At 43.9% G+C, this 12,164-nt stretch overlaps 1 protein-coding gene across 6 annotated transcripts in view; it reads right to left on the bottom strand.

The window, feature by feature from the left end:
- Positions 1-12,164, bottom strand: part of CDC27 (cell division cycle 27) — a 31,438-nt gene continuing 19,274 nt past the window's right edge. For 5 of the 6 annotated variants that reach the window (XM_017833324.1, XM_017833325.1, XM_017833326.1 and 2 more), the window contains 7 exons: positions 11,322-11,474; positions 9,834-10,042; positions 8,946-9,063; positions 8,111-8,239; positions 6,364-6,438; positions 4,679-4,859; positions 1-2,594 (listed from right to left, as the gene is read on the bottom strand). In XM_017833324.1, coding sequence (XP_017688813.1) covers positions 2,512-2,594; positions 4,679-4,859; positions 6,364-6,438; positions 8,111-8,239; positions 8,946-9,063; positions 9,834-10,042; positions 11,322-11,474 — 948 coding nt within the window. In that variant the 3' untranslated portion in view covers positions 1-2,511. The remainder of the gene's footprint in view (positions 2,595-4,678; positions 4,860-6,363; positions 6,439-8,110; positions 8,240-8,945; positions 9,064-9,833; positions 10,043-11,321; positions 11,475-12,164) is intronic. The other variant, XR_001877754.1, reaches the window with a different exon arrangement.

The raw sequence follows: 12,164 nt of genomic DNA, 5'->3' as shown, positions 1-12,164 counted from the left end.
AAAAAAAAAAAAAAAAAAAAAAAAAAAAAAAGGACAAATTACATTGTTTCAATGCAAATAGTAACACCACACCCACACTTTGCATTTTTTTTCCCATAGTTTTGTTGTAAGAAAATGACAGTTCCCTAATTCTTTTCAGTGGACACTTGCTCTCACCTGGCTGCCAGTGCCTCCATGCTCGGACTCTTCCTCCCTGTCCCTCCTCAAAGAGCCAAAGTTTAGTCATTCAATAATAATCTTGTGTTTCTCCTTAGAAGGTAAAATAGCAGCAAGGGCTAAATGTGACTCGGGATTCTTGGGGAAAAAAGGAAAATCCCTTCCAGGTATGATGTAGATGGAAAGCCAGGGATGGTTTTATGTATTAAATCTTGCAGGTAACGTGAATATCCTCGTCAGATCCCAGCTGAATTAAGAGCTTTTTCCAGAGGGTTGGAAGTTTCACTTCATTTTTTCAGGGAACAGAAGGGAAAAAGCCATTTAGATTCCCGATCTCTGGTCCCCACCTAAACACCACCATTGGTTATGGACAAGGGAATAGCACCTGCTTCCTCCTGCTTTGGAAAAACCTGCTGAGAACCAAAAGGAAGCCAATTAACACATTAATTAGTGGCATTCCACAAGTGCTGCCTCCAGACCTTACTGTGAGGTGCTGCTGGGACTCCTCCATGCCAGGGGTGTGCTGGGAAGCTGGGTGGGAAAACCACCCCAGGAGAGACACGGGGAACTCAGAGCTGTGCCACAGGTGCCCCTCAGGAACCCTGAGCCCGGAGCCTTCCTCGGGGAAGACTCTGCAGGAAGGGGAATCACCCCCGACAGCTGCAGCCACAGGAAGGGGGGTGAGAGCTGGAACTCTCAATCCAGCCCAAATGATTTTCCAGTCAATCCATCGACCTTCCAGCTCCAGCCCAGCACAGGGATGTGGCAGAGGCACAAACCTCCTCCAGTGTCTTATTGCTCCTCAGACTTTGGAGATTCCTTTTCACACTGGGAGGGGAGTCGAAGCCTGTTTTCCCCTGCTCATCCTCCTACCTCAAAAAACACCAACGAACCAGAGAATTTCTATTTTTTTGCTCTGAACCTGGGAATGATTTTTCAAAGGATAAAGGTGTCCATGTGGCTTCTGAGCAGAGAGGAGCTGGGACAGAAGATGTCCCTTGTGTACAAGGATAATTTAAAAGAAATTGAAGTGTAAAGGTAACTAAGAGACCCCTAAAAACTAATGGATCTTAAAAAAAAAATTAAGACTGATCACAACAAATACATTGCTATGAAATTTGTATCATTCCCAATTTATTAGGCATAAATTGCTCTTTAAAACTGCTTATATCATACACTTTCTTTGTCATCACTGCACAAAGGGCACCAATTGCTGCTGCAGGAGGCTACAGAGAGCAGTTTGGACTTGCTAACGTGGTGCAGCTTCCTCCTCAAAGAAACAGCCCCTGGAGAAAAGGAAAGTGTTCCTGGAGTGAGAAACTGAAAGAACAGCTTAAAAAAAAAATAAGGAAAAAGTCTGATAATTGCACATTTTTGCATCCTGCTTGGACCACCCTTTACAAAAGAGTTTTAAAAGTGATCACAGGTCTAATGAGATACTAACCCGAGACAGTTATTGGAGGTGTTGGACCAGGGTTCTGATTGTATTAAGGCTTCCACAGTCTTCCCAGTCTCTCAGGATTAAGGGTTTGATGTTGTCACATTACACTTGTATCTCATTTGTCTCTTGATTTTGCCCTTTATTAATTTTTATTCTCAAGAGGGGAAGAACAAGTCAAGGGGTGTACGAAAAACGAAGCGAGGTGGTGCTGACTCAAGTACAAAGTAAACACTGACCTTTCCCAAACCGGGTGAATAAATTAATTCATGGTTAGAACATGAAAGCATTTGATGAAAGCTTTGATCCTGCCATGTGATTCTCCTGCAGTTTGCACTCTAAGCAGGGCCACGGGGTGTTTTCCGTGGTGGGACACGCTCCCAGTCCTGTGTTTGCTCACTGGAGACACTGCAGCTTTAAGGTCATGGACACTCCCTGGCATTTAAGTTAAACACTACAATATGCAAAAGTCCTGTTTGTCACCACTGTCCTTGGAGAACTTGGAAATGAGGTTCAGCACTCTGCTTACCAAGAAAGACCCAAACTAAGACACATTTCTGGAAAAAGAACAAGACACCTCGTCATTAGTACTATCCCCACATCTACTGCCTTCCATACAGCAAACCACAAGTCTGTCTTCCATGATATTTTTTTCCAGCAAAGGGGAGTCCAAAACCAGCATTTCTTCCTCAGTCACTTGGATAAATGTGTAAGAGCCAACTAGTGAGACTCAGCAGCAGCTGGATATTGCACTGCCACGGACCCTGGGACAGGTCGGGGCTGAGGTGCACTCGTGGTGTCAGTGGAGGTCGACGACAGTGCTGGCTCAGAGAGGTGAAGACCCAGGATGCGAAGGAAGGGGAGGACACGACAGTACCAGTCACACACACTCAAGCTCAGACAGTGGCTCTTGGAGGTTAAAATTCATCGCTTTCCACCGCGTGGAGCTGAGTGTCGTCCGCGTCCGTCATGCTGCTCTCCTGGGACTCGTCCGTGCCAACTGCAGAGAGAGGAACACGGAGGCTCAGACCCCACGGGGCTGGTTCCCCCAAAAATCCCCCCACAACCCACTCCAGCACCTCAAAAGCAACAGGTTTGGGCTTCCCCCCTCCGAGTGTTTTAAAGCCATGTGGCTTCTCCCGTTTTCCTTCAAAAGCTGAGCCCTGACAGCTTGAAGGGGTCTAAAGAAATCACAGACACCCAGAATGGGTGGGAGGGACCTCAAAGCTCATCTCAGTCCCTCCCCTGCCATGGGCAGGGACACCTTCCACCAGCCCAGGTTGCTCCAAGCCCCGGCCAACCTGGCCTTGGACACTTCCAGGGTTCCAGGGGCAACTACAGCTTCTCTGGGCACCCTGTGCCAGGGTCTCCCCTACTCCTAGGAAAGGATTTCTTCCCAGTATCTCACCCAAATCTCCCTTCTTTCACTTTGAACCCATTGCTCCTTGACCCTAAATGAATTTCCAAAGGAATTCACACAAAGTACACACCAATAAAGCACAAAGCACGTTAACAAACCCCACTGCTTGGCCCCATTCTGTTAAATGCCTGCAACCTCCAGCACTGCTCAGGGAGGGATCCATGGAGGATCCCCAAATTCCCTCAGGAGGGCTGGGCAGCTCTCCCTGCTCCCCTGACACAGAACATGGCACAAGTACCTAAGGCCACCCTTGAATACTTAACTCCTATGCCTGTTAAGGTCAGAACAGAGGCAAATATCTAATGATGGGTTGTTCTTCCCCCCCAGGAACGTGACTGGACTCTGCTCTCCAGAGCACAATCGAGGAAATTAACTGTAAATTCCCAAATACTCAATTGTTTCATCTGGAGAAACACAGAGGCACTTTACTGCTTTAAAGAAAACACTCCAGCTTTCTGCACAACAGACACAGTCAGTCCCCCAGGGGGCAATTTAATGCCCAAAATGCCTTAAACTACCCAAAATATTCCAAACAATTTCCCCCTTTGCCCAGAACTACCTTAAATTACTTCAGTTTGTCTCATGTATCCCGAGAGAGTCGTTCAGCTGAGGCTGTGGAACTCTGGGACAGTCTCTCTGCACAGTCAGGGAGGCTGGACTGTGGCACACAGCCCAACACTTTGATTTTGTTTACATTTACTGGACAAATTAAGCTGTTGGTTTTTTTGCTCGGGTTTTTTTTTGGTGTTGGTTTGGTTTTGGGGGTTTTTTTTGGTGCTGCTCAGCAGTTCCAGTCTCTGTCTCCATCTCCTGGTCAGAACATGCTCAGCCCCAGTGAGCTGGGGCTTTAAATTAACCCAATTCCAACAGCAGGAAAAAAAAAGATGGATACTTCAGAAGAGCAGTGCAGGGTAAGTTTCCCATATCAAAAAGCACACAGGATCAATAAAAATCAATCTGATAGACAACTGTCACCTTTTCCTACTTTTTCAGCTGAGGATCTGGAATTGCAGGACAATATGTTTATTAATAAAGAATCCCAACCCTGCTATATTTTCCTCTTTTCAGGAAAAGAATTAAATTGCTTATCAGCATTTATTTTCTATCTCTACTTCAGTCTGCAAAGAGGTCAACACTTATGACTGTCAAAGCAATTTAAGCTCATAATCAAAAGCTGAGAGAAGACAAACCTGGGCTATTCCTTTTTGTGGATTATTCCCCAAAGTGTTTTTATTTTCTCTTCATTCAAGCCAAACTGCTTCCATCAAAAGCCACCTTTTATGTTTAGCACACCAAGCATTTTCACCCAACATCCATTTTAAACTCCTGACAAAGCCCCTACAGACAAATTTCAGTTGCCATTCAGTTACTTCGAAATGATTTGCTGCTTTATGGTGGAATATTTGCAGCCCTGGGAAGGTCTTGCTCTCCTGGGATGATATTACAGCCCCCATGATTTGTAGGAATTTACAGTTATCACAATCTCTGTCCTAATACACCTAAAGAAACGTCCCAGAGTAGGAAAAATGAAGGGATCCTGCTGAAGGAAGAGCCTCTGGAGTTCTTATTTGCTGAGCAGAACGTTTCACTTATTAAACCTGGGTTTCTTCCTACAACTGAGTGGAAAAAACCTCCTTAAATGACCAGGGCTTGGGAATACAAACCTGATTCATAGGGGTAACATTCACTGATTTGCTCCTCTCGAGTTATTGGCTCCTCATCATCAGGAAGGTAACGTTTATCAATGGCCTCTTTGATCTGGTTGTTGGCTCCTTTGGGATCCAAGTCCATGGCCCAGGAGAAGTTCATTAGGGCCAAATGGGTTTGACCCAGTTTTTTATAAACCTGAAAATCGATTAAAAAAGAAAAAAAAGCAGAAAAGGCTCCATTTACACAAAGCTGCTGCTTGAAGGTTTGGGCAACAAATGTACCAAGCCACAGTGACCTGGTGTTTTATGAAAAACAAGAGAGGGGAGGGATGAAAAAGTTATTATATGAGTCCCAAAGGAAATAATAAGTATGTGTAGAAAGAGCATTTCCATCCAAAAATTAAATTAAACCAGCAGTTCACTGATTCTTTAACATTAAGGGCGGATGAGCAAATAATTTATCTGTGTTAAACATTTAAACAGTGAAAGTATTTAAATTCATCAAGACATGGCAAGTCTAATGTCAGTTTAGGGGTCCAGCTACTCCTGGACAAACACCAGTCAACACATTTCAGCCCAAACCCTTTTAATCTCTCTCTACTCTAAAAAAATAAAGGAATCTTGCTGATTGAGAGTTCTCCAGGACTGTGCCAGAGGTTTGGCTGGTTGGTTCCAAGTACAGAAAGCTGCAGGAGGTGTTTAAAGCTCCACAGCAGAGGAGGGGGTGGGAAAGGAGGATTTCTGTCACCACGTCACTCCTCTGGCATTTCACACAGAAAAAAAATGAAATTACTTCTTATTCAGGATTTCTGACACAATGCACTGGAATGTGATTCAATATTTAATAGGTACACCTGCAAATAACCAGCTCTGCTGGTGGATGGGCTACCCCTCCAAATGTTCAGGATTTGCACTGCTAACATCACTGATGTTCTAAAAACCAAGTCTGGACAGAATTCCACTTCCAGGACAGATGCAGTGGTGATGACACAGCCATGTGTCCCTTTTCAGTGAAGGATCTTTATCAGGACCAATTTAGAGATCAGTTTATATGTATTTTATATCCTTCCAGTGCCCAAAGGGGCTACAAGAAACACAGAGAGAGACTGTTTCCAAGGGCCTGGAGTGACAGGACAAGGGGGAATGGCTTCAAACTGCCAGAGGGCAGGGTTAGATGGGATTTTGGGAAGGAATCCTTCCCTGGGAGGGTGGGCAGGCCCTGGCACAGGTTTCCCAGAGAAGCTGTGGCTGCCCCTGGATCCCTGGAGGTGTCCAAGGCCAGGTTGGACGGGGCTTGGAGCAACCTGGGCTGGTGGAAGGTGTCCCTGCCCATGGCAGGGGGTGGCACTGGGTGATCTTTAGAGTCCCTTCCAACCCAGGCCATTCCAGGAAAGCTTTTTAAAATTAATTATCTTTTCAGTTGACAGTGGTGAAATCAAAGCAGGCAAAAAGTAACACTGGCCTGGGTGATTTTTCTCTTGGTTTGTTTTATCCCAGAACAGCCTCCAGCTCTCTTTAACTGTCCTCTGCATTTAAAAGCTGATCCATAATAAACCTGTGAGCACTAAGCCTTATTTAAAGCTTTGGGAATTTTTAGAATACTGCTCCAAGTGGAAGCAGCTTAGTGACAGGCATCCCATTTTCTCATTAAGCAGCAAAGGAAACCAAAGAACTTGTGATCACAGTGAGGTTTTACCTACCTTTCCTATTAAAAAGTAAACAAGAGACTCTTTGGGAACAATCTGCTTCAATTCTTCAAGTTCTTGTAAAGCTGACTGAAAGGAAGGAAAAAAAAAAAAGTGTAGTGAGTACAAACCAGAGATCTGCAACCAGTTGTGACATCACCAAACTGTGACTTATTAATTTAATAAGAAATTAATGCTGGCATTTCCATCCAGCTTATTCCATCCAGAACAACAGCACAGTCTCATGAGAAGCATCTAAAATTCCTTTTCCATTAGTTTCTCATTTAAAACTTGCAGCATGTTGTAGCCCCATTATTGCAGAAACAGAGCAAGTTTTTTGGGCTTTGGTCTCCTACAATATCCAAACTCTGATATAAAATGTCTTGATCCCAGTAAGGTTGAACAGGGCAGAAGAGAAGCAGCTGGCAGGGTGTTCACAGTGGATAATCAGTGGAACTTCTAAAATATAACAGTGATGTATTTTGGGGTGTATGTACTAGTCTCAAGCCTGTGCTTTTGAAAAATTCTGGGTTTAAATGTGCATTTTGGGGACTTCTACAAAAGACTGTGTTTATATCATGCATTTGAAACCCAAAATATTTAGTCAGACTTCTACTTTACTATTAAAATAGTTGTTGATGCTGGAGCTACTTATTCTGCTGTGACAGTCACCTGGCATCACAAAGAAATTCAACCTAAAAATACTTAGTCTGCAGTTAGAAATAAATATTGGTTTCAGTTATAAAAGTTCCATTCAATCCCCTAAAACCTGCTCATGTCAACACAATTTCAAGTTGGGGCTTGCCACAGAAATCAAAGTGTAAACCTACATTTCTTTACCCAACAGCAGCAACATTTATCCCACTGTCCAAGTTCCCCCAGCACTGGTGCTAAAAGCCAAGACAGTTCATTAAGTTTTATGCAGTTTATGTGAGCAGCACAACTTCAGTCTTGTAAGTCTGAGCCTGGGAAAGAAAGAGCCCAAATCTTTTATTTCTCTGCTTCACCAGGGTCAAAAAGTTCCTTCACCAGCACAAGGGCAATAAGATAGTGGACTATTATATTTATTTTTCCTCTGCTTTTACATTTTGAAAACAATCTATGAATGGGCAATTAATTAAGTCCTTAATCTTAACACATTTTGTAATTAATTTATTCAGTTATGAATTAAAAAAAAGAAGTTCTAAGTCAAGTTTTCCCTTTGCATGTGCACACACATTTCTGAAGCAAGGTTTAAAAACCAGACTGGGGCTTGTTTTCTGTGGCCAAAAAAAACAGGTCAGAGGAAAAAATCACAGGAATGAGACTGTGGGAAGATCTTCTCTTCTTCTAAACAGGGTTCAGGTCATCAGGGGATCAGCCCAAAACTGCTCAGCTTCTGATTTTTCCCTCCATAACACAACCTTTGAAATAGCTGGTTCCTGTTGCTGTAACTGGATATGGGGCAGCTTGCTGAGGTTTTTTTTTGGTAATTTAGTATAAACTCATGATAATGGGTCAGAATAAAGTAATAACAACATAAACATTTAAAAAAATTAAACATATATAAGGTATAAATAGAGAAATTATTTTTTAAATTAAAAATAATAATAACAAAAATATTAGAATAATAAAATAATTAGAATAAATAAAATAAAAATCTGTTGGCCCCAGATTTTATTACAATGAAAAAACTGAATACAGTTCCCTTGGTGAAGGGCATCTCCATTCCCAGCCCCAGGAATTCCAAGGCCAGGAGGTTGCCAGGAGCCCCAAACCTCACCTTGTACTTCTCATTTGCAAACAACACCGAGGCTCTGTGGAATTTGCATAGGGGGTTCTTGGGGTCGATGCTTATGGCTTTGTTCAACGTGTCCAAAGCCTTCTCAGATTTTTTCAGTGCATGTTGGACCTGTCACAGAAAGGGAGAACAACTTTGAAATAACAGCTCAGCTGCCAGGCAGGGACAAGCCCTTCTGACTCTGTTTGCTTATGTTCTGATCCTTTAAAAAAACATTGGCCCAATTCTAGACCAAGGTTTAACAGGTTTCCTCACAGGAATTAAAATCCACTTTGTCTCCACCCCAAAACCTTCTCCCCACCCAAGGCCTTGCAGAAATCATTTAACCTCTGACCAGGAGCAAACCCAAAGCCTTTCTCTGTATTTAAGGGAGAAGCAGCCACAGTCCCTGTCGGATCTGACACAGTTTTGGTGCCACAGAGCAGGCAAATGAGAGCCAGCAGGTCACCACCCCTCACTCCCACACAGACTTAACATCCAAGAATTATTTCCCAACTCTGAGCAGGATTTGCCAGAGAGGCCACTGGTTTTTCAGGACTGCAGGAGCAGAGGGACACACGACTGACTTTTCCAACAGCCCCGTAAACTGAACTGAGGGATGGTGCCTGAGGCCTCCTGAATATGGCCTGTTAATTAAATCCCACTTGGCATAAAGTGGCTCAAGAAGTGGGTTGTCACATCTACACCTGCCTGGAACAAAGAGGCAAAGGGGACACAGAGCCAGGACAGAAATCACTGCACTCCCAAAAGGCATAAAAGTGATTTTTCTCCTGCAAAGTACGGGATGAGAAGCCAAGGATAAAGAACAGTTACTTACTACTCCGATGTGACACAGCAGGACTGAGCTCTGAGGGTTGATATCAAGTGCTTTCTGGAAATGCATTTCTGCTAAACTGAATTTCTCCTGTTTGTAATAAATCATTCCCAGCCCGTACCTGCGAGCACAGAAACAATTCTGTTAAGTAACACTTGTCTTTTAATCCAATTAGTTCTTGGCAGTGAATGTGACGTGGCAGGAAAGGTTTCTAGACCTGCCAACACAGGGTGGGAAGGGATTTCTTGAGGAAAAAGCTGTATCTAAAATTTACTTGGTTTTCTTTATCAATTGGGCTGTTAAAGAACTCCAGGAAGACTGGCTAAACAGCCACAAATTAAAAGGAATACAGCAGTTAAAGACTAAGTGACTTACAAATCTAACTTTCACTGCTTTATATATTAAAAAGCTTTAAGAAATTAACTGTATCCTAAGGTATGAAGGGGCTGGGTTCCTCACTGAACTGCAAGTGAGGAAAAAATAACTGGATGCATGAGGAATGCTGCACAGGAGAACAGAAGAGCTGGGTAATGCAGCCTAAAAGACCTGGGAAAAATCAAAACACTCCCAATTTTTTTGCCTTCCTTGTGGAAGTAACTTTAATAAAGACATAAATCCCACATCTTCTGCAGGAACAGCTTTGCTCTCTTCTGAGAGAGAGGAGTGGGAAGTTGGTTGTGGACTCCCCATCCCTGGAAGTGTCCAAGGACAGGTTGGAGCAACCTGGTCTAGTGGGAGGTGTCCCTGCTCATGGGGATGAGCTTTAAGGTCCCTTCCAACCCAAACCATCCTGGCATTCTATGAAATCCCAGCAGTGGCAGCATCCAGAAGACATTCCTCCTGAAGGGGTCTTGTATCCCATGGAACAGCAGGGGACAAACCCAAACCTACCACGCGTTGTAGTGCCTGAGGTTGACTCTGATTGCATTTCTGAAACAAGCCAGGGCTTTGTCCAGTTCCTCTGTCAGCACAAACTCGTGTCCCAGCAGGGTGTAGGCATAGGCATAGTTTGGATCCACCTGGATGGCTCTCTGGAAGAACTTGATTGCAATGTCGTGCTCCCTTTGGAGGCTGAAACAGTTTCCTGCAGCACACCAGGCCTGGGAAAAAGGGGACAGGATTGGAATCCTTCCTGCAACTCACAGTGACTAAATCTGAGCTGAACACATTTTTCCACACTGCTTTACATAATTAGAAATAAATTCCTCCTAGATTAAAAAAAATAGCAGTAATAAATCAACGGTTCAGTCTCATTCCTGTGAGGCAAAAAACAGGCCTAAACACACCTCATAAAATAAATAAACAGCCAAGCTGAAACACAGAAATGGAGAATCTGAGGACACTCGACAAGTCTGTGCCAATTAGATCCTTTGATGACTAATGACTAAAGCTTTCGAAGCTGAAAAGGCCAAAAATAAAACATCTTTGATATTTAAGAATAATGAAGGGGCAGATGGTACTTTCACTCTTAAGTGACAAATCTGGAAATCTGCAGGGGAAAAAATTTTAGCAGCAGCCTCCCCTTTCCCTCCTGCACAGGAACCAGCATCGAGACTGGGAAGCATCAGAGCTTGGGGTCACTCCCTTCCCCAAATTTTCAGCCTCAGTGCCAAACCACATAACTGTTCTCCACTCCTTGGATTAGAATCTGCATTTCCCTCTCTCCAGCCTATCTCACTACAACCCCCAGCTGCTTCACTGGGCTTGGTTTTTCCACTCTTAGACAAGCTAATGACAATATGAACAGGAATTCTCTCCTCCAATAACAACAACAAAAAAATCCCAATATCCTCTACTCTTTTCTCAACTCTTAAGAGCACCTTTACAAATATATATATCTCTGATTTTTACTGTGGCACCAGTTTTGCCCCCAGTTTTTGGGTCCCAGGTGTTGATTCCTGGCTTTTTGTATCTCATGACTTTACACTGACAGACACTCTGCAGTTTAATGGACTTTGGCATAAAAATGTGCAACATCATGTCTGCAAATAAACTCTAGGACAAATATTTTAAATGCCAGTGAATTAACTACAGCAATTAAGAGGTGGTACAGGAAAAAGATATTCCTTATCTCTGCACCCTGGCAGCAGCAGGAGTGACTGATTAACCCATGATCTTCCTGGATGAATGGTGCCAATGCAAATTTAAATAACCATTAACAGAGAAAAGGTTTTAACTTGTTCCCTGTGAGCAGGTATCAGAATTTTAAGAAGCCATTTGGGGCATCAGGACTTTAAAAGACAATCCTGCCACCTCCCTCTCCAGTTTTGCCACGTTCAGGTGTATCCCCAGAGGAAAAAACATGATTAGAGCTCAGAGCTCATTGATTTTGCCACGGTCAGTTCCCCTTTTCTCCCTCAAACCCAGAGCATTTTATACCTCCGGTGAGTTTTTATCCATGTCCGTCAAATCCTTGGAAAGAACTGAAAGGGCAACATCTTTCTGCAGATGCCAGAGCGTGGTTGAATAGATCTCCATGCCTTCTACTCTGTAGTTTTCAATCCTCCTGACTTCTGAAAATATTCTCTCAGCCTAAGAACAGAAAGTGAACTGAAAACCAAGATTCCACCACCAGAGCAGAGCACAGAGGTCACTGTTAAAGCTTTCATGTCCAGCCCGAGCAGCCTCTCTGCTCTGGAAGTGTTCTACACAGAGCTGCAAGTTCTGGGACTTTCCCTTCCAGAGCAGGAATTGACTGTGTCCCAGGACATCTGTGCCAGCAGGAATGCAGCCAGTCCTCCCTCCTGCTGACTCCGACTGAATTCCCGTTTCCGTCACAGCGCTCGAATGAGGCAAAAACAGTCCCCACAAAATCAGGGAGAGGAACAGACTGTTATGGGCCGGTTTTGATTATTAAATATCCTAATAAATAGTGACAGGACAAGGGGGAATGGCTTCAAACTGCCAGAGGGTAGGGTTAGATGGGATTTTGGGAAGGAATCCTTCCCTGGGAGGGTGGGGAGGCCCGGGCCCAGGTTGCCCAGAGAAGCTGTGGCTGCCCCTGGATCCCTGGAAGTGTCCAAGGCCGGGTTGCTCCAAAGCAACCTGGGCTAGTGGAAGGTGTCCCTGTCCAGGACTGGAGGATCTTTATGTCCCTTCCAACCCAAACCAGTCTGGGATTTGAGCTGCAGCCTCAGCTTTGCAAATCAACTGTTAAGCAGCCCAACAGGCTCCATGTCACAGTTTAAAAACCCCCTCTGAAACCTTCTGGGTCTGTCTCCT

This window comes from Lepidothrix coronata, unplaced genomic scaffold (genome assembly GCF_001604755.1).
Source record: "Lepidothrix coronata isolate B3197 unplaced genomic scaffold, Lepidothrix_coronata-1.0 Scaffold213, whole genome shotgun sequence".
Lineage (NCBI taxonomy): Eukaryota > Metazoa > Chordata > Aves > Passeriformes > Pipridae > Lepidothrix > Lepidothrix coronata.
This window is presented reverse-complemented; position numbering and strand designations above follow the sequence as displayed.